Source organism: Cryptotermes secundus, unplaced genomic scaffold (assembly GCF_002891405.2).
Source record: "Cryptotermes secundus unplaced genomic scaffold, Csec_1.0 scaffold1475, whole genome shotgun sequence".
NCBI classification, from domain to species: domain Eukaryota; kingdom Metazoa; phylum Arthropoda; class Insecta; order Blattodea; family Kalotermitidae; genus Cryptotermes; species Cryptotermes secundus.
Window position 1 is genome coordinate 334587 of NW_019731600.1, and position 25214 is coordinate 359800.

At 38.1% G+C, this 25214-nt stretch overlaps 1 protein-coding gene across 14 annotated transcripts in view; it reads right to left on the bottom strand.

Annotated features, from left to right (window-relative positions):
- The window catches only part of LOC111867277 (calcium-binding mitochondrial carrier protein Aralar1), a 114106-nt gene that overhangs the window by 36501 nt on the left and 52391 nt on the right, over positions 1–25214 (bottom strand). For all 14 annotated transcript variants that reach the window (XR_002843317.1, XR_002843318.1, XR_004513335.1 and 11 more), the window contains 9 exons: positions 23370–23658; positions 22875–22968; positions 16204–16294; positions 13220–13295; positions 11322–11530; positions 8303–8383; positions 7517–7657; positions 6006–6200; positions 5136–5238 (listed from right to left, as the gene is read on the bottom strand). Coding sequence is in view for 8 of the 14 variants with exons in the window: in XM_033752619.1 (XP_033608510.1) it covers positions 5136–5238; positions 6006–6200; positions 7517–7657; positions 8303–8383; positions 11322–11530; positions 13220–13295; positions 16204–16294; positions 22875–22968; positions 23370–23658 (1279 nt within the window). In the remaining 6 variants the exon portion in view is untranslated. The remainder of the gene's footprint in view (positions 1–5135; positions 5239–6005; positions 6201–7516; positions 7658–8302; positions 8384–11321; positions 11531–13219; positions 13296–16203; positions 16295–22874; positions 22969–23369; positions 23659–25214) is intronic.

Sequence of the window (25214 nt, forward strand, 5' to 3'; positions counted from 1 at the left end):
ACTGTGTACAATAACTTTCTGTGAGTTTACTGTATGGACATAGTGTTTGTAAGAGTAAAAGCACTTTGACAAACACATCTTTAAAAACAAAATGGAGCAGGATATGACAGTTCATTTTGTAAAGGCCCAGTGTATCTCTGGGCTCGTACCCTGGTAAGTGCTCCTTCCTTTCTCTATTACGCACTTTGTAAGATTCTAACTTGGCTTTTACATGTATACATGCATACATACCCAGCCAAGCCTCCTCAGCACAACCAGTCTATAAAGAACTCCCACAAAAAAAAGGCCACACATTTGGACTTAATAAATTTCATTATGTACAAGCCTTATTTTTTAATTTTCATTGAGTATAACAGCATATTTACTTGCATAAACTGTACACCCTTTTAAAACAAACTCATGTCTGAAAGCTGTGGTGCATAAAATATGTCAATATTAGTCCTCACAGCAAAATTTACACTTTAGGTTGAGGTTACAAAACTTATGGCTGCGAAATACTGTAACATGGATGGCCAGAGCATTTCTAGACAATGACCTGTAAACAGCCTTCAGTTGAATGCATTACAATAGGACGAATGTTTATCGCAGCGTTGCTAGGTGACAATCAATGTGCCAATGGACTGGCAAGGTAGCTTATCACATGACTGACTTTCTATGGGGTCCATGACATGACCACTGCTAGGCAGTCATTTGGTAAACGTGTTTCAACAACAGAGGCTGTGATTTCTGCGTGGTTGGTGTGGATATATAACAGCAGTTACAAATATAACTGCTTTCAATTTTTAAGTGACAGTGACAAAGTGGAGAGTCCAGGATTCGGCCTCTGAGAATTTAACTTGTAATTTTAAGGCTTTATGAGTGCTATAGTGCAGTGATATTGGGTGTGTGCATTCCAGTGAGACTGTTAATAGTTTCTATGTTGAGATCCATTGCCAGGAGATGACTAGTGAAGACTGGAAAGCCTAGTGCATGTGAAGCGGTGAACTGGAAAGTGTGTAAATCAGCAAGAGCGCTGTATTTACTGTATTTAAGTGTGTTTAAGAGAGGTTGTGACCAAAGTGCTAATAAATCCAATCATCTGAAGTAGAACCCATCATTTTTGTCGCATGTATCACCCTACACATGACAATATTAAGAAAATGAATGAGTTGTGTGGCAAAAATAGCACAATTTCTTTCAAACAAAATTCACAATCCACATCTTGAACCTCACTGTGTAAATGTTACATTCTCCTCTATCTGACATCTTTCAAATCATTACTTATTATGGGAATTTTAACAATATGAAATCCTTGATTGTACTAAATACAGTAAGGTGCCAAACACATAGAACAACACAGAAAAAAAAAAAAAAAAAAGTCGCACAAACACTGACATTTTTATGGCAGCTTCCCTTCCCATCCCTGCCTGAAGTTGCTTTAAATTTCCTAAAGTACATTTACTTAAATCATGTTTCAAAACAAGACGTGGAAAAATAAAATAATGAGAGGCAAGATCATGGCAATACCATTCAGATGTCCAACAGCAGCATCCATGTCTAATCAGTAAAGAGAAGGAGATGGGGTGAAGATTTAAAATTACTTGCGTGAATCGTGCATCACTAATGCACTTGTTTTGCCCTCAAGCTATTTATGATTAATGAAACGTATGTTGATAAAGATACATACACTGATAGCCTCTTTTGAGAGTTTTAGAAAATGAAGTCAAAGAGTGCAAAAATCACAGGAGTTAATGGCCTGTGTTTCAAGCTACTTCTATCACTTAGAAAATTACACATGAAATAAAAAATGCATGTGAGAAGCCAGTATTTATTTAAATTACATTTTGGCAGTTCCTTATACAGATGACGTCTACAGCACATGTCAACAGAGAAAAGCAAATGGACTGCAAAGATCAGAGATCTTTCATGTGTATCTAGCCTCAATTTGGAGAACATACATTACTTAATTCTTTTCTAAATTTTTTTGTCTAAAAGTAACTGTACATAAATCATGCAAGTAAATATGGCATAAGAAAGTCACATTTGCTATAAAATATATACAAATACAACAGTTGCTTAAAGGCAATATTCACTGTGAATCCACTCTACTTATTAAACTGTTTATAATTCCAACAAAAGAAAAAAATATTTCTTCAAACTATTCTTGTTGGATGTGTAATAAATTAAAAAGTGAAGGTCTGAATCATCTGAAAATAACCCAGGTTCGAAAAGTGAAAGCTAGAGATACTCTTGCAGTACTTCTTTTTATTTCTAGTGGGGTGGGACTAAGGGCCCCCATACACAAGTTTGGTCTTCCGTTTGGCCTGCACAGTTGAAGACTGAAAGGCAAAACTGACGTGTGTGGTGCGGCCGGCCAGCCGGCCGGCCAATCGTTTAGACTGTTGGCCTGTAGGAAACCCATCAGTCTGTCAGTTCGGCCTGCAGGACCATAGCACGTGACGTGTGTGACTCAGCATTATAGGCTGGAAGACCCTGACCGTGGCATGAAGCCTGCCGCTTTATCTGTGCGTGTATGGGGAGGAAAGGGAGGGGGTAAACTGTCACAGTTTTGCCTGTAAGGTCGATCGGAAGGCCAAACTGTGTGTGTATGGGGAGCCTAAGTCCCTTGTACTGTGGCCACTTCTGGCCTATTGTTCCAGCCCCAGATGTTAGGTGAGGGTGATTGTGGAGCAATTGGTGGAATGAAGATTGGCAGGGGAAACCGAAGTACTCGGAGAAAACCCGCCCTAGCGCCACTTTGTCCACCACAAATCCCACTTGACCAGACCCGGGATCGAACCCGGGCCACCACGGTGGGAAGCCAGCGACTAACCGCTTGAGCTATGGCGCGGCCCCTGTTGCAGTATTAATACACACACATTACACAACTAAAGCATTGTAAAGCATCACAGTGACCAAGTTATCAATATGTGTACACTTTTTAGTCATATGTTAATGACATTACTGGTATTCACTATGATCAGTACTTGCAATTAACTACAAACTTATCAGTAGGCGATACGTAATTCTATTTTTTCTTAAGAAGAACACAAATGTAAGTATTTATAATGAATATACAGGATTATTTGACGTATAATAAATGTTTGAACAATATGAAGTTGCCAGTTACCCTTCATTTTTTGATTATTAGTTATTCTTTATACATAGCACACAGCAGAGGGGGAGGTGTGACTAAGGTTTTGGGCATATCTTCATTCAATTTCTCTAAACAAATGATAGTACCTTAAACAAGCCATTTCCAATTTCTTAAAACCTTTCTTCTTAACTCAATATTACTTTTAATTTGAAACTCCATAACTTTCAAGCTGACATAGTGTCAGGAGAAACACAGATTACATGTGACAGCCTTGGTTCAATTTTTTCCAAGGTCAACAATCCAAACTAAGGCATTCTGAGGTTCTACTCTGTTCCTCCAAGAAAATTCTGACATAATACCTTAATACAGGACACAACTGCTTTCTTTCACATCCTTTAAAATTTGTTTATTCACAATATTTGTCCCAATATAACATACATAACAGAGAACTATTTGTCAACTAGACTATGAAAGGAGAATATAAGTATTAGTGCAGAGCTAACCATTTCAGTCACTATCACAGATTTTTCTGCATAATAAACAGCAAACAATGCTACAGTTACTAAAGGGGCATGTAATCACAAGTGGTTCTAAAATATGGTAGTCGTGAGCCAAGATTAATGCTGCTTGATGAGTTGTGCAAAAACTTGGACCTGGGAGAAATTGCAACTATTGCAAATGAAATACTAAAAGAAATGTCAGAACCTATAAGAGCAAAATTTCTTTTAGACAATAAAATACTTGAACAAACAAGGAAGCTGCATTATACACCATGAGAGGCAATGATGTTAATACAAAACTAAACACATTTTAACTGTTAAGTGGAACTATGACATGCCTCAAACAAATCTAACTGAAATTACACAGAGGAATAGCTACACTGATGCTTTCATGTGAATCTGAACGCTGGATATTAAAGTATTTCCTCAGAGCATTTGCAAAGAAAAGAATAAAGGTAATGAAGATATTACAGAAGACCTGGTAACAACATATCAAGAAAATGATATTTGGTAAAAATGCCAGCAAATAGAAGCTTGAAGGTCCTCTATGAAAAGAGCCTGAAAGATAGAAAATGCTAGGGGTATTCACTGAACAGATGGATCAGCTTTAACCTTTGTAACCAGACAGGTCAAGGGCTTAAACCAAAAAGCTGACAATGATAATATAAAATAGTTTACATTGATGGTTCAATACAGGAGTTTCCTCACTGTTAGCTTCCCCTTCTATGAAGATCACAAAATCAGTAAAAGGTAAGGTAAAGTTGTCCCTGTGCTTCTAAGCACTATGCCATGATGATGTATGGGGGAGTGGGTGTACAGACCCACATTTTCTTGACCTGGGCACTAGTTGGAGGTGAGTGGTCAGCTTCATGCCATGGCCACTTTACCCCTAGGGAAAGAGTCCCAAGTACCCACTGGATAGGAGGCTGGGTGGGCCCCAGAGCTGGTGTAAAAGACACCTAAAAGTGAAAATTCTTGCCACCACAGGGACTCGAACTCTGACCCCTGCGCCATCCAGCCTGTAGCCAGTAGCTATACTGACTGTGCTATCCTGGCTCTACACACAATCAGTACTATTTTTAAACTGTTGGATACTGGATGCTTCTCACCAGTGCCAAATGTGAAGTCTATTAAGGTTAGCAACAAAAAACTGGTTTCTTGACAAAAATCTAAATCAGTATGGTGACTACATGCAGGTAGTATAACAAAGACATAACAATTTCTTTTGGTGTTACACTGTACATTCCAATTTTTTGATCACTCCATTTAAAGAGTGACATATACAATAAACACAATCTCACCAAAAAATAATGTACCATTTGCTATGCATAAAGAATGCTTGAGAATGGACTGCATATTTCTTCATTGTAAGTAAAGAAGAGTATAATTTCAAGCAAAATATCTGCTTCCAATCAGAAAATAAACCTATAATGAGAAATTTGGGGTTGTACTCATGATCCAGAATATGTGACTTACAATAAGCCAAGTGTTTTGCAGCCAAAATATTAGATAAGCACAAAAATTTCCTATGCTGTAACAGAATGTGAGTTCAGTCATACCTGTTGCTCCCTTCCAGAAGGCTCGAAGCCCCTCCTCCTTGTATATTTTCTTGGCAGCATCAAGAACTCCTGTGTATGTTGTCTGCCCTGCTCTTGCTACAACCTGTGAAAAAATAATTATGTGTGGGTTTCATAATTAAAGAATAAATCACTTAATCATTCTGATTTTAAATCACCATTTTTGAAGCAGTTTTAATTTTGTTCTTCGTTGTCCAGGAAATCATATCATTACAAAAAAGTGTTCCAAAACACTTTCTTTCATTGAAGACTTCCAGACTTAAAAATTCTGATAGAAACTCAAATCATAACTAAAACAACACATGGAAAAGAAAATGAAAAATGACCTTTGATGGTACATAAAAGAAAAATATAAAGAACACTTAAACCCAAAACTTGTTCATTCTCTATTATCAGTGAGAGAAACATTCATGACTTACTGTAAACTGTCCAAAAGTAATAGTATAGGCTCAGCATTCAATATTTCTTTGTCACTATGTCATCAAAATCCAGTTTAATACACGCATGCTCTGGCAAAGGGACACTGCACATTTGAATTCTGGATACAGTTAATCAAGTTAAGTTCTTCATCCAATCTTGCTTCCATGTAGAATTAGAAGCAATTACAATCATTCCAACACACTGTGGAAATTCCTTCCATTCTCACAAAATGCTTCTTATGGAAGAAAACAATATATCCCGAATAACAATCACTGAAATCGAAGGAACTGTAAAGTTACACTTTTTCTTGAGGCAGAAGTGTTTATAATGAAAACAACCATCCATAACCGGATGTACAGCAAAACACAGCAATGATTCTTTTTTAAGGGACCTGGTGTGATGAATAATTTACTGTGGAAGAAAATTTTGCACCTGTAGTCGCGTCTTGATGACATCAGCAGGAGTGACAAGTGAAGCTGCAGGAACACCAGCAATGGCGCCAGCAAACAGAAGTGTCAGCGGGCTGTTGTAGCCATTCTCATCTGCCAATTTTACTTTTGTGTGGGCATACGCTGGGAAGTAGATGGCACTAAAGGGAACATCACGAAGAAAACACGCTTTTGCTCCCTGAAAACACATAGAGAGAAAGGAAAAAAAAAGGTAGAGAACAGTATCAGCATTTCATCATACATGCAACCATGCCAGAAACCTTGTAAATGAAGATTACAGATTCAGATGCTGCCTGTGATTTCTGTTAAGTCACAGAGAATTACTGCAGTCTCCTACCCAGCTAAAGAAATTACTTACCCTGCATGGCAATAGACAAATAAGTAGTGTGAATCACTACTAAGCCATCAGCTTCACGACACCAAATTGTTCCCTGATTTATTTAATAATGCTTACATTAATTGCATAAATAATACAGAATTATATGACAAGATAATTATTAACAATGAATTAGCAAAAGTGTATATTCTTCACCTGGGGGGTTTTACTTTCTACTGTAATAATAAAAACTGCTTATTTATTAGATCACCTTTATGAATCTATTCCCATTGACCAACATTCTAACCAAACATCGTTACTGTTTGCACTCCTGCTTTGTATTCAGTAGGTACCAGGTTCAAATCTCAGGCTAGATAGTGGCTACACTGAATGAGGGTTCTGTGGTTTTCCTCAGTCTCTTCAGAATTGCTGCCTTCCATATCCTTTCCAATTCATTATTCACTGCTTTATAATACCATTCAATGTTATGCAGTCTCAGCTACTGACAGCAACATTAAATAAGGCATAAATAAATAAGAAAAATAAAACCAATAATTTATTACCACTATGTGCAATTTACTGATCACTTTATGCAATAACTCACTGCCCTGCAATGAAACAGCAGTGTACATAAGTCATACTTGCACTTCAAAACCAGTCACATGCAACAGGCAAAGAGAATTGGCCAAATGGATTTTGTACATAAAAGTGGAACACAGCTGTGTCCTGTTTTTACAGCGCCATCCCAGCATTTGTGGCAAGAGCTGATAAAAACCTAAATACACATCATGAGTGTGCCTGGTCTCTGGTCTGAGATTTGAACAAGATACCTCCCATAAACGGAGTAAGCGTGCTAGCCATGAAACTGTGACATTAGGTTTCTATGGAGCAGGATGTTCTTGAGAAACTGTCTGTTCCTTGGGTACAATTAAGTCACTGTACGTGTAAACATGGTATGCAACTAGTGCCAAACTTTTAGACACATTACTCACAAATTCCTACATCAAATCACAATAGCATATGTTATGCATTCATGAACAATTGCCAGCATATTTTTCCCGCATTATCTTCTGCCAATGGTTCCTATAAAATATCAGAAGTTTAGAATCCTAGTTTTGGTCCAGGGTTGAAATGCGTTTGGCAAATGATCACTCTGAATGCACTGTACAGAGTCTCACCTTGTACATTCCAAAGAGGCCAAGTTCCTTCACAACATTGAGGGCACTGATCTTTGTTCCACTGGCAATTTCACCTGCTACTTGGAGACGAATCTTAACAATCTCCAATGGATTCGTAAATATAACTTGTGAACCACCAGCCTGGAACAAGCAATATTTCACACAAGTTCAATAAAGGCAGAGAAGTAAGGAGAATATTTGTAACTAAGAAAATGAAACACAAAAAAGGATGAACCAACTGTGTAATGATAAGCTTCATAAGTTGTATTCTTCATCAAATATTGTCAGGATGATCAATTCAGGGACTGTGAGACTAGCAGGGTATGTAACACAAATAGGAGAGGCCAAATTCTTATATAATTATAGCCTCAACTCCTGACGGGAAGAGATGACTTGGCAGATCAAAGGATACAGACAGGAGAATAATAGTAAAATCTATTACAAAGAAATAAAGTATAAGGGTGTAGACTGAATTTATTCAGATCAAGGCATGGAATAGGTGGGATCTTGCAAACATAGCAAGGAACAAGATGTATGGCTCTCACAATGGTGACTAGGCAGATTACTATGTTCTGGGATGTGATACATTATACATGCCACCACCCACAAACAGGATAACATTAGAATCAGAAGAACTGTCGCTTTTATCACTGATGACAATTTCAGTACCGGTCACCACCAAATGCACATGAAAGTGACAAGAAGCATACTGCATGTTTAAATGGTAGATAAATCAAAATATGCTAAATATTTCAAAAGACAGTGCACAGAATCAAGATTACTTACACAAGCCCCTGATATGATTTCACCATACAAAGGCAAGTTTCCATTCTTGTCCATGAATTTATCTCGAACGAAGTCATTTACCTGAAATATGTTAACACTTATTGAGTTTTGAGGTTTTTATGGTAGTGATTGTTCACACTATGGTCTCTGGTCTGTGACATCATAGTATTACAGCAGGATACTAATGTTTCAGAACCGCATGCTACCTCCAGCTTCAGGGTTGAAATGTGAAGGCTGGGGAACTGGCTCAGCTATACAGGCAAATCGCAAGGCAGGTGATAACAGAGACCCAAAGGAGAGTGTAAGGAAATGGATCCTGATACAGATCAAAGGAAACAGTGGTTAGGAAAACTGGCCTCTTAAAGGGCACACTGTTTTTCATCACAGATGGCATACGAAATCATGAGAAAAGAAGGCCCTTTCTAAGGGCACAACGTTATCTTCAGGGAAAAAGGTATAACTTGGAGAAATTATGATTTTTTTCAGGGCCCCAATATGTTTTGCCTACAGGACACAAATTTCAAAATTGAGATATGGGAAAAAGATGACATGTTACAGGGCCCCTGCAAATAGGAAATAAGGCATGAGAAATCAGCCCAGGTAGAGGAGTATACTTTCAGAAGAAAATAACTTGTCATTGGAGAAAAAATTCCTTTCCTCAAGGGAGTGAATAAGAGGATTCCAAGGCTTGCTAAGGGAGGATCTGGAACATGAGAACAAAGAAGAGGTTCTTCCTGAGCAGATTACTGAACCCTCTCAATGGTTCTCCAAGGAGGAGGAAGGTTCTGTTTAAGGACACAACAGTTCCTTCCTCCTGTGATGTCACTCCTCCACCCAGGCCTGGATCAGCATCCATTTCTTTATTCCCTTTCTTAGGTTTTAACTACCACCTTCAATGCAAACTGTCTATATAACCAAGATGAAGTCCTTAACCTACATATATTTCAACTATGGAGGCAGCACAAGTTTCCTGACATGTCAGTATCAACCAACAAAACTGCAAGGCATCAGAGCACAATCTTATGTGCAGAATTTTACACCAAGGAATAACATGACATACAACAATATTAGAGAAATTAATCAAATGAGAACAAATTTCTTAATAATGTTAGATCATGAGGTAGATTTTAGAAGTTCTACAGGACTTAATTTCAGTTTGGACCCTTGCAAATTCTAAGAATGTTGAACGTAATTTAATCCTTCAAGCCCTCAAGCCAGAGGGCATGCATGTTAACTGCCCTGCTGTCAGAGCAGCAGTTTAATGTCTGGCCACCAGTCTGTCAATATTTGTTCATAATTTTGTAGCCACTGAATGTCATTCCAAGATTTTAACAAGGCAAAAGAAATAGACTTCATGCTCTCAACTAGTGCTTCAAAATATTAGAAAACTTAAAAATTATTTCAGTAATTTTCTGGAGAAGTGTGTACATGATTATAATGAAGTAAGGGGAGGAACTAACTTGAAAGACCAGAAACTACAGCCCCTATATTTTGGAAAGGATGAGAGAAATGAAATGGTACCTAAGATTCTTTAGCTGAATCCTCAGTGTGAAAGTTCATAATTCATACATCTACAATACTCAAGACCAAAAATTGCATTGATTAGTCTACAGAAATAATCAGCCAAAGTCATAATTAACACCTACAGACCACAAATACCATCATCTCCAACAGCTGGTAAACCTTCAATCAATCCTCCATCCAAATGCCTCTTTATATGACATTTCATCTGTGGGAACATCCCACATTATCATGCATTTCTGCAATGCTCGCTCTTCACATCACTTTTCACCATCACGCGCGCTAACCAATCAGATTCCTTCAAACGTTCGCATTTATACTGCGCTCACTGCTAGCCCGCAACTACACCATTACGCGCGCTAGCCAATCAATTCTTCCTCCTCAATTTCAAGTTTCGCTCCACCCACCGAGCAGTGTATAAAAAGGGGCAGATCCAACGCTGAGTATTCAGATGATCATCAGTCTATGAGCTAGCCACACCAAGCAACATCAGCCAGCAGGCTTCGTCACCAGCGCTCGGTCTTCGGAGGCATCGGCAGGCTGCGCCAGGCACGACTGCCTCGGCCCTCCGGCTCTCTCACACCCGACTCACTGGGGCACAGCGCCTGGACTCGCCGGTGGTCGTGTTACTGTCCGACGCACTGGGCATCTGGCGTAGCCACTGCCTCATGACTCCTACGACCGCGCTCAACGACTAGCCTTTCACCAGCAGCCGCCGTGCTGCGATCAAGCAACCTCCAACTCACGCTGCCGCACGGCAACCAAACAACCTCCAGCCACGGCCGCACTGCAGCCAGGCCACTCACCGCAACTAGCCTCTCTCCTTACCGGCGTGCGCTGCGCTACCTCTCCGATCAAACATCTCAGCAACCACGGTTCTTTTCAGGACCAACAAACTGTTCCGAAGAAGTGGGTTGTCATCGGAGTATTGACAAAACTACACATAAGAGCCCCACACATCAAAAGAAACCCAACTACGGGTAAGAAGGCAGGCCCTATAGAAAAAGTTTTTGTACAAAGTCTGGTGTTAGGAGACATATTGTTCACTGGCGTCCTGATTGTCAGGAATGACTGTGTGTTGATTCCTGCTTCAGTCTATTCCATATCAAACAGGATTTTTGAGGTAGTAAGTTTAACCAAAGGACATATTGTAAATGAAGAGAGTAATTACTGCCATTACATTATATCACCACTTATACTGTTCACTATATTCACTACTCCAAATTTGGAATTGACTGGCATCATAAGTTCAGAAATGATGACAATTTTTGTGATGGAATGTCAAATTCTTACATTGCCTGGGGGTTTAATTCCCACCACAGAGTAAGGATAAAACTGCCTGTAGCTTGAGGGACTAAATTATTTCCATAGAAATCTTGTCATGTTTACTGATGCACACATGAGACATACAGAAAAGATGACACACAGACATGATCTGATTTTCTAAGAGTAAAAAAAAAAAAAAAGGCAGTCTTCTAAGAATCCCATTTTCACTTACCGTGAGCTTGATAGCTTTTTCTGGTGCCACACCCATTAGTTGCGGCACAAGGCCTCTATACAAACCAAAAAAGCCTTCATGCCTGATGACTTTCTTACAGCAGTCAAAGCTATTTCTGTACATCAGCTCACCAATGAAGGAGCCTGTCCTTTGGTTCTGCATTCTCGTCTTAACTAAGTCGATTGGATACACTGCTGTTGCACCCACAGCTATACAAATAAATTTTGCCATATCAGTGAGAACATTTAAGCAGCAGTTATAAAATATCTTATACCATATTCAAATTAGACCACAGGCACATCAGAACCTGCAGTCATTCTTTGTAAAGAGTTTACTGAAAAGATTTACAACAAACAAATAATTACAATTTTCATATATAAATATGAAAATCCTCTGACTTCAAAGTGGAAGCAGTGAAAATAACTTCTTTTCAGAAAAGCATTCTGACTTCAAGGCCAAGATCTATTTGTCACTGTCAGAAACACAATGCCCAATTGCTTCAGTGGAAAGGGATGTGAAGGACTCCATCAGTGGGCTACATGAATCAAAAGGACATGCCTGAAAATAAAAGACAAAAAAGACAGTTCATACTATAATTTATCTGTATTTATTTTTGGTCTACTTCATGACGCTGCCAGTAGGTCATTATCAGAGAATAATAAACTGAAAGGATATCTGAGGAACTATACCAGCTTTCATCTGCAGAAATTAAGGAAAACCACAAAAAAACTTAGTTACATTATAGATTGTCTCTCAGACAAGATTTTAAACCAGTACCCCTTTCCCCAAATATGAAGCACAATCCACCCACTCGACTGTGACATCATCAGTCACATTGCAATTGACAATCATAGTCCATAACAAGACCACCTGAATGACTGGAAACATAACGTCATTTCAGGTCACTGCTTATCACCTTTAAATTGATGAGACACTAACTGTTAGTCAAATATCTGTTAAAAACAACCTCCAAGAGATCCCTTTTGTAAACAAAGTGTATACATTCCTTTTCACATCATATGCATGTGAACATGTGTGCATATACACATACAAATTCTAGTTCAGAAGTGTAGTGTGCTGGTTACCTATAAACCCAAGAAATTAACATTTTCATGGTTTAATCTCTATACCGTTTGTTCACAGACAACACTTTCTACTTAAGCCTTTCTGTACATTCTGAAGAGAAAGTTAAATCCCGATTAAAGGTTCCCAAATTTAGAAAAATCTTGTTACTTAGTGAATTCTTCTTGGCCCAGCTGAAGCTCAACATAAAATATGCATTACTGTCCCATATTCAACAAATTTCAATTAATTACTGAACAACAATCAATGTGATAAATTTTCAGCCTTCCAAAACTTGTGCCTTGATTCAATGAAAGTGCAACTGAAATAACAATCAATATTCACAGTATCCTTCTGCCGCAAAGAGTTACTTACTACACAACTATAATGTGGCAAGTGACTCTATATACACATCAAAACCATGACATCTGTGGCATCACAGTCAAACTGATTCCTCATTAAGGTTCTTTACTGTTTATTTCATATATCACTAATTATTTTAAAAACTGATTGATATCATTAAATAAGCAATTGTATTTGTTTGTAGAAACAATTTCTCTAACTACTAATGCAAATAAATTATTTTCTGATAATTGTACACAGTAAATATTACAAAAAGATGAACAGTTTCTTGCTGTTTTGCATAAACACCCTTTAGTGGAAATCATGATTTCAAGCAAGAAAAGCCATTCCCACAACATACTGATTAAACAGGCATTTCCTGGTATAAATGCATGTTTGAGCACAGAACTGCAGAAAGTGCACGTGGGTGGGGAAAGCACGGTGTAATAAATTCTCTGCTAAAGCATGAAGAAATCATCTTGGCATTAACTTACCACCACCAATGGAGCCAAGTGTGAACCTGTACGCGCTCTCTAGGATCTGAATCAAGAGGCCTCGCTCTTCAGGACTCTGTAAACACAAATTCAAATTTTCTGACGAATTTGTTTTATTTTGGTGAGACCTTCAAAAGAAAAGTTTTATCATTCTTCTTGTGAAGTGGTACAATAATAGACTCCTTAGTTAGATCAGGCAATTTTTCCTCATTCCAAATAAAATTAATTAGTTTCTGGCCCTTAGAATGTAATATTTCAACATCTGCTTGAATCAGTTCTGCTTAAATTTGATCACTACCTGGCGATTTATACCGTTTCAACTTTGCAATAGCAATTTCAATCTCAAGAGGGCTAGGATCAGGTACTAACGGCTCAGCTGTATGCATCTCTCTATCTGCCTAAATTTACTGATCCTATGTACATTCAATAACTGACAGAAGTAGTTCTTTCACCTATACATACATACATACTTTATTTCACTTCCATAAATCCTATCAGGAGTTACAAACTCATGTGGATGTGGAGATCGTCTTGGTTACAAATTTGGCACAAGATACAACTTGTCGTACAAATATCATAAACATTCTAATACAATCCATTACAAGTAAATTACAAGTGGAAAACATTCATAATGCTGTGAGAATCTGCAAGCAGATCACCATTCTCATCCTTCTCTAACTTGCTGCTAGCTTGGTAAACCCTCTTAAAGTAATTTATTTTTCTATACAGGTCTCTAATGTTCTTGTTCTTACTGTCCATTGCAAGCTCATTAATTTTGTCTTTCAGATATTCCCTCTTTCCATTCCTGAAATGCCTGCTGGTTTCATGTCTTATATTGTTCATATTATCCCTATTTATTTCGCTTGGATCCTGTAACAACTGCAGTTTGGCTTGTTTCCTTTGGTCTAATAATTCTGAGCATCCTTCATCAAACCATGGCTTATGCTTCAATTCATAGTAACCTAGACTCTTTGTGGCTGAAATTTTGATATTCTCTATAGTTTCCCAAGCTCTATTAATTTCCTCCTCAGTGTCTAAGTTTTCCAAAGCTGTGAACCTATTTGAAATTTCAACACGATACTGTTCTTTACTCTCTGCCCCATTTAATTTCTGGAGATTGAACCTCTCCACATGAAGTCTAGGCATTGTTTGTTTACTCACTCCCAGTCTTTCCTTAATCTTTGCTGCCACCAGATAGTAGTCAGTATCATAATCTGCTGCCCTGAATGATCAGATATGAAGTATACTTGAATGCCATCTCCTGTCTCAAAATGTGGTCAGTTTGGTTGTACATTTCCAATCAGGAAATTCCCAAGTAAATTTATGAATGTTATGATGAGGGAACATCATGCTTTTGACAGTCAGATTTTTGGATATGGCAAAGTTTACTACTCCAACTCCACTATCATTACTAATTTCGTGGAAACTCTCATTCCCAATTGTTGGTTTGAAAATGTGTTCCCTACCTGAACAGCAGACAAATAGAAATGTGCATGCGATACGGTCAGATGATTCATCCTTCACACCGTTCCCTACATCAGAAAGAGTTTACATTTGGAGAACACCCAAGGAAGCCTCCAATCTGAAATTCCTGGTTCCAACAGTGGAACACAAGGGACGTTCTCTTGGTCCAATTATTGGCCTTCACAGCCGAATTCCTGCAAGGGAGTATATGGACAGGTTGGGTAATCAGGTGCATCCCATGATCCAGATGTTATTTCCGCACAATGATGCAGTTTTCTAAGAAGACAATGTTCCCATTCACATAGCTGGAACTGTTCAGTCATGGTCAGCACAGTCACCCGATTTGAACATCACTGAACCAGTCCGATCAGTTTTGGAGACTAGAGTGAGGAACAGATTCCCACCTCCAACATCTCTAAAGCAACTCGAAGATGTTCTTCAAGAAGAATGATATAGAATTCTGCTAGACTGTTCAAAACCTGTACGAGTCCATTCCAAGGAGGACTGCGGCTGTGTACTGAAGGCAAAAGGTGGTCCAGTATCATATTAATAAAGAAATGTGTACAGTACCTGTAGTGTTTCCATTATTTTGTTCAACTCCTGTATGTCACAAAACATAAATTTCACTAATATGTCTTTCATTTGAAGGATTTTTATGTATGGCAGATTTTTGAAGAGGAATAAAGAAAAATACACGTAATATATACCTCAAGGCAGTGCAACATCTCTATAAACAATGATACTGAATAACGGATGCAAAATCTTGAAGGTTGCATTTGGAAAATGTGTGATACAAACTACAGTACACCCTCCCATTCGTATTTCACGTGATGAGTAACTTGCTCATAATTCTATGCTGCAGCATCCTGTTGTGCTTTATTGCATGGGAATAAACATTACTATGCTTCAGATACAAATGCCAAATGATAATAAGCAATGAACATAACAAAAGATCACAAATAACAAAGCAACAAACACAACCAAAACAAACATAAGAGATAAGGGAAACATAATAAGAAAGAGTAAGAAAGAGTATTATATAATAAGTTAGAAAGTATGCAAAATCCTAATGATGAGCTCTTTGTAGTCAAAACATTTTTACAAGCCGGATGGTCGCAGGTTCAAGTCCCGATGAGGTCATGGGATTTTTTCAAATTGACCTAATCCTTTTGGCCGCACTATAGCCCTGTAGTTGACTCAGCCTCTAACAGAAATGAGTACCAGGAATTAATTAAATAATTTTCCCGGGTAGTAAAGCGCGGCCGGCGCAAAAGGCTGACAACCTTACCGCCATCTTTGAGCTGATTGTCTAGATAGTGTGGGACCCTCAATGTCTCACAACCCTATGGACCTTCGCAGCCTGTTACAGGGATAGCTTTACTTTACTAATTTTTACTTCCAGTATAACGGCAAAATAACATCACAATTAATGATGATTACTGTAAGTGAAAACAGTACTACTGATGTGTTGCATTATAAGTGAGTCTTTAATGTGCCCTGCAGAATGACTTCCTACTTACAGAAACAGCCTTGATCTCTGCCAGTCGTTTGGTGATCTGCTTAAAATACTGCTCAGGTGCAATAGCCTGGAGATCGTTGTACACTATTCTCCTGCAAGACACATGGATGTCAAATGCTACAAGAATGTATCATTCCCATACAAGACACATAATCTGAAGACTAGTGTAGCATTACAGAAACCAAACTAAAGTACAATACGTGATCAAAGTATATTTCACCAGTCAGAACAACCTATCCTAGTCATTCACATGTAAAATAATTTCTTACACAAAAACTGTAATTAACAATTGTAATACATGTCACTGTGAAAACCTAAAACGATATAGTACTTCACACTTCAAGTCCAAAATCGATCACTCTGACAGACAAATGACATTTAACTGTATGCGAAACCACACAACACAGAGAGAATGTTATGTCCCACATGTGAGGACATAATGATGACAAGTTCTGAGAAAGTTGAAATGTGGTGCATAATTCAGAAAATCATGATTCAGAAAAGATGTAAAAAAGTACAGCCCATAATATATGTTATACAAATGTACCTCTAATTAAAAAGACAAAACCATAATATACACCAACATCTTGCTCCGAGATCAAATTGAACCTTCTATAGAAGGTAAAAGGTAAAGTTGTCCCTGTGCTTAACTAATCAAGCACTACGCCATGAAGACACGTGGAGGAGTTAATGTATAGACCCACATTTTCTTGACCTTGGTACTAGTTGGAGGTGAGTGGTCAGCTTCACGTCCCGGCCGCTTTACCCCTGGGAAAGAAGGCCCGGTATCCACTGAACCCCAGGGCCAGTCTGGACGACTTAAGAAGTGAAAATTCTTGATCCTACCAGGACTCAAACTCTGACCCCTCGGTCGTCCAGTCCACAGCCAGTCACTATATCAACTATGCTATCCTGGCTCCTTATGAATCTTCTATATCTGTATTTAATTATTTATATCTAATATACCCAAATATGAACTACTGCTCATTCTGCTAGCATCAAACCAACTGTATGGATATAAAACACATTACTGCTTAGTGCCCAACTGTTACATCCTTACATTTCATTCCTATATCATCCACATGTACAAAAAATATTTTACTTTTATTTTACACACAGAGCATAAGAAACTGTAGAAATAATAGCAAACTGAATATTTAGTACAAAAGTAACTGATACATGTAAAGCATATTAAAAGTATTAATTCAAATTATGCACATAAGTAGATAAAATAGTAAGGTTGACTTGAAATAAATAGTAACAGAATTGTTACTAGTAACTCTGAACAGATGGAAATTCTTGACAGGATTGAAACTGATACATAACACTAACATTTTCTTTATCACACACTGCCATAAATAAAAACCATGCTCTAATATCAGACTTTGAGAAATAGCCATCAAATATAGGAAAAGAATTAGTCCTAATTAGTCTTCTTGTTTACCACAAACAAAATTATTCATTCAAGAATAAAACAAAATTCACATACGAAAACCCTCAAATTGGAATATCTGGTCATAATATAAAAATAAGTTTCAGAAACAAAATTACATACCTGAATCTTGTTACCATCTAACATTTGCATGCATTTTACTGGTTTGTGTAAAACAAGAGGAAACCATAAGAAAGCCATGGATTAAAATAACACTTCCATACATCATAGAACAGCACCATCCAAGAACTTCACAGAATATGCAGACTCTGGAGGCACATGGACAATAACATACATATGTATGATATATAAGAGAGTCTGATGGACAGAAAGTGGGACTAGTTTGCAGAATCATACAATTTACACAAGTAAGTGCGAACGTGTGTGAAATGATAAACATAATCACCCCAACCATTGACGTTGTTCTTCCCCAGGCCTCTTCGGCAAATAACTGAGCGATCCAGTATGGAAGCAAGAAAGAACAGAAAGAAAAATGGACGAAACTAGTTAGTCATCATTCCAGATGAGAAAGTGAGGAGGCTCTTTCATGAAATTTCAATTTGGAAGAATGGTGACTAAAATATTAGCTTAATTACAGTTTTCTTGTATAAAAGAAGGCAGTTCTTATTTCATACTTTTTATTTGGACATTGTTCAATGTCTTGGTCTTTAATTTAAGGTAATACAGAAGACATATAATTGTCATAATCTGGCATTACACTGTGTTACTATGTTCAAAATGAGTTTCTTCACTAAAAAAGGAAACACTCACTGAAGATTCTTTCATTACACTCCAGAGGAACAAATCTGAAATCAAATCTGATGAACACTGCTGTCGGCACATTTTAAAAGTCACTGTGAAAGTTGAAAATGTTTAGACAGCCACTTTTATAAACTTTTTGACAATGTTTTCTACATACTTCCACCACAGAAGTCTTTCTATAAATCAAATTATGGCCTGATATTGTACTAAACAAGTAAGCTCTTATAATTAACTTTCAAATACAAATTTCAGAGGAATATAGAGTTACTTTCAAATTTAATATCTACAGACCAAGGTTGCCGAACTTCTGGAATGCCAGCTGCATACAACGTGCCAAATGGATCTGTGTGACCCCCAAGAGCACTCTTCCATTCCCCACAAAATTTCTTAACCTTGTCCTCCTCTTGGGAGTATCTACTTGTGTGAAAGCAGTGTCTCAAACATGAAGTGTACACAGTCTTGATATCAATGTTCATTAACAGATGGTTCTCTTCCTCACTTGACTTGCTGTTACCAAGACAAATGTAGTTACATCAAATCTTAAGCACAACAGACCACTGTACGTTGCAGTGCAAGGGCCGAGAAAGCCCACCCCTTGTACATTCATTCATTGTACATCAAATCTTGTGAACATTCGTCCATAGTGCTCAGAATAAAAACAGCGTAGAATCTGGTGCTTTCTCTGTTTTGGCATCAGAAAATTAATTGCATTTTTCTACTGTCGGTAAGTAACATTACAGTATATTAAATGTGTATAAATGCTTTCAACCCCATGGGTCCAATTCCTATTCATGTGATTGTGCTTCACAGATCTGATCAGTGCAGGAAGATCTCGGTATACTTGAAGAAATATATTTTTTACAATGCTACACAACACAGTCCCTCAGTAATTTGATGCAGAACAAACCTGCTGCAGATAATGAAGTAAACAACAGGCAAAAGTGTTACAATTCTGCAGATTTTAAATGAGCTAGGACCATGTAAGTTGAGCCATAACTGAGGGAAAATCACAGATTGCATAATATTCTACTCTTTTTATTACCTGACTGTTTCAATGGTTCAGCATCAAAATGAAGTACAAATATGAAAAAACTAAGACTGCCCTGCATTGTAAGTGCAACATCTAGTAAGTATCATGGAATTTTAAATCACTTGGAATAACATGGCTGACAACCAGATTTTAATTAAAGACAAAAGTATCAGCAGCAAAAAATTCAGTGCTCAGCTAACTGGACTGCACATACATGCACCACTGCAACAGTGCAATGCACGCCCAGGAAAGGTTAATAAACATCTGCAAAAATATTATCTACAAAATAAAACATTTGAATTGTGGTTGGGTTTGTACATTTTTTCCGGTAGTTTTCACTGTGTATGAGTAACGTGTACATGGTTAAATATGTCTTCATAGCATTTACTGTGGTTAAAATTAGCTTTTGAATAAGTAACATGTTTTTACTTGCTTGCATACTAACTGTATTTGTAGTGAGTGAAAAAAAAAAAAAAGACAACCATCTGGTAATCTGGATTGTGTATGAGTGACGTTCATGTTGATACATGTCCCAAAAAGAGTTTGTTATGTTGGAGGAATAAACAGCAAAGGAAGGTGGGTCCAGACCTTGGACCTTGGATATGGACATGCTCAAGAAAGTAATCCCTAGAAGGATAAATTGTGACTCTGAGTGAGTGCTCCTGCCACAGTCCAAATAAACAATGAAGATACTGTCAATAAGATCTAAAAGTTTGTGATGATGGTAAATTGTTACAATTAATATGTTGCTGGACATTATCCATCATCTTGTCTGTTCTAAAAAAACCGTCTAATTTCTATTAAAAAACACAACGTTTCAGGAACTGGAATCTGTCCCCGTCTTCAGGTTAAACCTACTCAATTGGGTCCAATAGACAGTGCTAGTCCCTATCTCTGGACAACTATGCCAGTTTCAGAAGGGGTTCATAAAACAAGCACAACATAATCCATCTGTGAGAGCTAAGAGATATTGAAGCTATCATAATTTGAGGCTTAGCACCAGACAAATATCTAGAATGAAATCATACCGGGAGAGAAGCAATATTCCTTGTGGTACCAACATATGAAACAAATGGTTACCAGATGGTCACAGATGGATTATGTTGTGCTTGTTTTATGAACCCCTTCTGAAACTGGCATAGTTGTCCGGAGATAGGGGCTAGCTCTGTCTATTGGACCCAAATGAGTAGGTTTAACCTGAAGATGGGGACAGATTCCAGTTCCCGAAATGTTGTGTTTTTTAATAGAAACTAGACGGTTTTTTTAGAACAGACAAGATGATGGATAATGTCCAGCAACATATTAATTGTAAGATACTGTCAATTAACAAACGTGTGCACATAATCTAGAACACAACATGGCATACAAAGAGGAGAAGAACATGGAAGTTTTGGCAGGAAAGACTGTACACATCAATTCGGATGCTGAGAAATGATGGCATGCAAGTGGCCAAGAGCACATGAATATGTACACACAGTGGAAAAAGGTGGAGCAGTATACATTTCAAGGGAATATTAGCTTTGATGTATCCAGTATGCAAGTATTGGATATGGTAATGTGCAGATAGTTTATGGGCGCTGTGGAGCCCCTTATTTTCAGGGTAAAAGCAGAAGATGTGTATGTACAAAGAAGTTAACATAGTGAGAAATTCAACTTGCCTCCTTTGGCTGAATATCCCAGGAGAACTATGAGAATTGCTGTGTACTGACAATGAAAATACAAACTAAACATGACATTTCAGATTTACTGTTCTCCACTGAATGCTGAAAGATGCCGAGCTCAGAAACTCTGACTATAGACCAATGACCAAATCATCTTTGGGCCAATGGTTGCAGGAACATGCAATTGTATATATGCATTGCTAATTGATACTATATCATGGCAATGTATCAGAATTGCAGCACATTAATGTGCAGAAGATATGGGAGATTTCCTGACTTTCAATGAAATTACATATGTTTGAACTATAAAAATTAATTAACTGAACATCACAGCATGAAATCGTATGAGGTCTGACAATAAAGTTCACGAACTCGCTACCATGTGCTTCCTGTGGCAGCAGTGGACAGAAACCTTAATATGGTTTGATGATGTCGGCATATCGGTGTTTCACAGCTGTGTTGTTGTTGATCTATGGCAGTCTCTTTCTGAGTGTGTTTTGGTGTACCGTGGCAAGAATGTCAGGGCTCGAATTAGAGCAATGAATGAACATTAAATTTCTTGTTAAACTTGGCAAGAGTGGCAGCGAAATCAGAGGGATGTTAGTGCAAGTAATGCTATGAGAAAAACAGCAGTTTACGAGTGGGTAACACGTTTTCCTGAGGGAAGAGAAAGTGTCATTGATGAAGAGAGATCAGGGCAGCCAGCAATGAGCAGAACTGAAGAAAACATTGCGAGGTTTGTCAAATTGTGCGTGAAAATCGTTGCCTGACTGTCAGGAGCATAGAAGAACAAGAAAATATCAACAGAGAAATAGTTTGGAAAATCTTAACTGAAGATCTTGACATGAGGAAGGTGTGTGCATAAACGGTCCCAAGGACCTGCTCACATGGGACTGTCCACGAGGGAGTTTTTAGTTAGTAAATTAATAACTGTGCTGGAACACCCTCCCTATTCACTGGATCTAGTCTCCAATGACTTTTTTCTGTTCTTGAAGATAACGGAAATATTGAAAGGATGGCATTTTGATCACACTGATGACATCAGAAATAATATAATGGCAGCTCTGAAGGCCATTCCACAAAACCAGTTCCAAAATTGTTTTTAAGGGTGTAATAGACGCTGGCATTAGTGCATAGCTTCCATAGGGGAGTACTCTGAAGGTGATCACAGTGATATTCAGCAATGGGATATGTAGCACTTTTGCCATGATGAGTTCACAAACTTTATTATCACACTACATATGTGGAAGTGAGGTTTATTTTCACATTTACTTAACCTCACAATAAATGGAGCTTCACATTCTGACCCCTTTACTCCCAGAGAAAGAATCCTGAGTATCCACAGGAGAGGAGGCTGAGTGGATCCAAAAGCCAGGCTGGATGCTGTGGAGAAGAGAAAAATCCTTTGCCCTTGCTGGGACTTCAAACCCAGTTCCTTGGTCACACAGCCCATACCCTAGGTGCTATACTGACTGAGCTACCATCCTATGTCCCTTGAATTAGTATGATTTTCACAAATAGCACTAGTATAATGCAACACAAACTTCACAACCTTCCTACCACTTGCAACACACTACATAACCTTACATTCTGCAAATCTTATAAAACACAATATTTCTGAACACATCAGGCAGTGAACAATGTCCAATACAAATCAGGAAAATGTTGCACAGAAGGTATTAAACATTATGATGTTTAGATATATAACATTAATTTCTTCAGTCACTACTGATAATTTTGGTGACATACATTTAACCAAAGATGCTAGATGGCAGCATATTACTCACCCTGTTTGATGAAGCAGGTCACAAAGGAGGAATAGAATGTCTACCTCCAGTGGTGTGATCTGAGACATCATCTGTGCGGAGTGGAGAAACTCCTCTGAAAACAAGAAAGACAAAAAGATCTATGTAATGCACAATAATGGTTTAGATGACAAACTGGTTAATACCATTCTTGAGATAGAAGTGGTATACTGTTCTAAACAATGACAGGAAAAGGGTGTAGAAAGAAGTTGGTGGCCTATTTTAAGGTATCTGGCTGTCTGTGCTGAGGAAATCATAAAAACCTCAGTTACAACAGCTGGTCTATGAGTCAAGTACCAAAACTGGGATTCCTGGATATGAAGACAGCATGCCAGTCATTACAAGATAATATTCAGCACAGATACAAAGTGCTGGAAAAATTATGAGATCCCATTACTATAATATTTGCATTTAGCTCACAAACATAGTCTGAAATGATATATGAAGAACTGATAATGACGACATAATTAAACATACCCTTTGTGACTTCCTGGTTCCTATTGCCATTAGTAGCATTGAGGTAGATCCTCTTTATGAGTTCCATGTTGTTCAGAAGGGAATTGAACGCCATGAAATATGGGAAGCTGACCCATTTGCCCCCTTGTCCCCCCGATGCTGCTGCCACCAAGTTTGCTTTCACTTCATTCGTCAGCAGATGGCTCTTGATACTAATCATGATATCTTGGAAATCCAGGGCAGAAATGAACCCTGTGCCTACCTGGTCATACCTCCGGAATGCTTCCATTGCATACTCCTCATGAAAGTCCTGTAACAAATCAATGAACATGACTGTTTATATCGCATGTGGCAATAACAATAACAAATGAGACTTCACAACATTTGCATTCAGGAAGTGCTTGTTACTCAGTTCAAAAACTGAGAATTCCTCATTTGCTTTCCATACTAATAATGATCATGATATATAAAACATTAATAAATTTACCAACTCTTTACATATTGTGAAATATTTTAAGATCTCAGATCCTTCAGGGATTTGAACCCCAGACACATTAACATTCCTCCCAACAGACTGGCACTGACAGGTCTTGTCTTAGACAGTAATTCAAGGCAATCCCATTCCATGGTATTATAACTACTAATGAGCTTTTGCATTTGGGAAATCCAAGAATGCACCCATGTCTACTGGATATGTGTACCCAAAGACATTATGACAGCTGTAAGGAGTTCAAAATGAGCTAACCAGCTGGCCACAAGATCATATCTCTGTGCACATGAGCATCTTGAATTTATAACTGGCCAATTATTTTGAATGTTAAGAATCAGAAGTTGCGTGAGGAAGAAACTGGATATCCCCTTCCTGCTACAAATTCACTTTATAAGCTCAGGGTTTCATGTCAAGGTGCGGGAAATTCTACCAGTCCCTTGAGGGCAGTTCTTATGTCAGTTCGAAAAGTACTTCAGACTTTGTTTAAAATTCACCGACTCTCTGGGTCCTCTGATTCAAACGTTTCATTATCTGTATTTCTGATCAGTAAAAAAAAAGGTAAAGTTGTCCCTGTGTTTAACTAATAAACACTATGACATGGGGGAGTGTACGTATAGATCCATGTATTCTTGCACTTGGCACTAGCTGGTGGTGAGGGGTCCCCTTCATGCCCCAGCCGCTTTAGCCCTGGGGGAAAAAGCCTACAGTACTCATTGGATAGGAGGCTGGAGAATCAGTCTGGATGTCATAGAGAGGAGAAAAATATTGCCTCTACCAGGACTCAGATTAAGACCCTCAGCCATCCAACCCCAGCAAGTTGCTATACCACCTGTGTTTTGCTGGCTCACATTTCTGATAACTTACACTTAATAAACCTTGTCTATATTGCAGACTGATCTTGATTAAGTACACCTACTCACAACCAACAATCAGAAAGTGACAATCTGCTCAACTATCTACAGGTGTCATCCTTACTTCAGGGTCCAGGGACCACAATCCTGGGAGATTGGGATATGAAAATATGGTCTCTTACTTTCAGTGAAATAAATTATAAACATTTGAAAAGAAAATTATGTGGCTCATGAAGGCTGAAGTAACTTCTCAGTGGTACTGTAACACTGCAAAGAGAAACAGCCTTCTTGTTATTGGTTGTCAAGATAAATTCTAATGGAAAACTTTGGATTAATTTTGCTGGTTCAACTATAGTATTATGTTTTCCTCCTAGGTGAACAGACAGACAAATCAAATTAGTATCATCTTCATATATTAATTTTTCACTTAAGTATTCATTTATGTCTTCTGTTTCACTTTGTACAGACCTGCTATGTGCAGGTATTGTCCTGTCTAATCACAGAGACAGTAGAGTGGCAGTACTG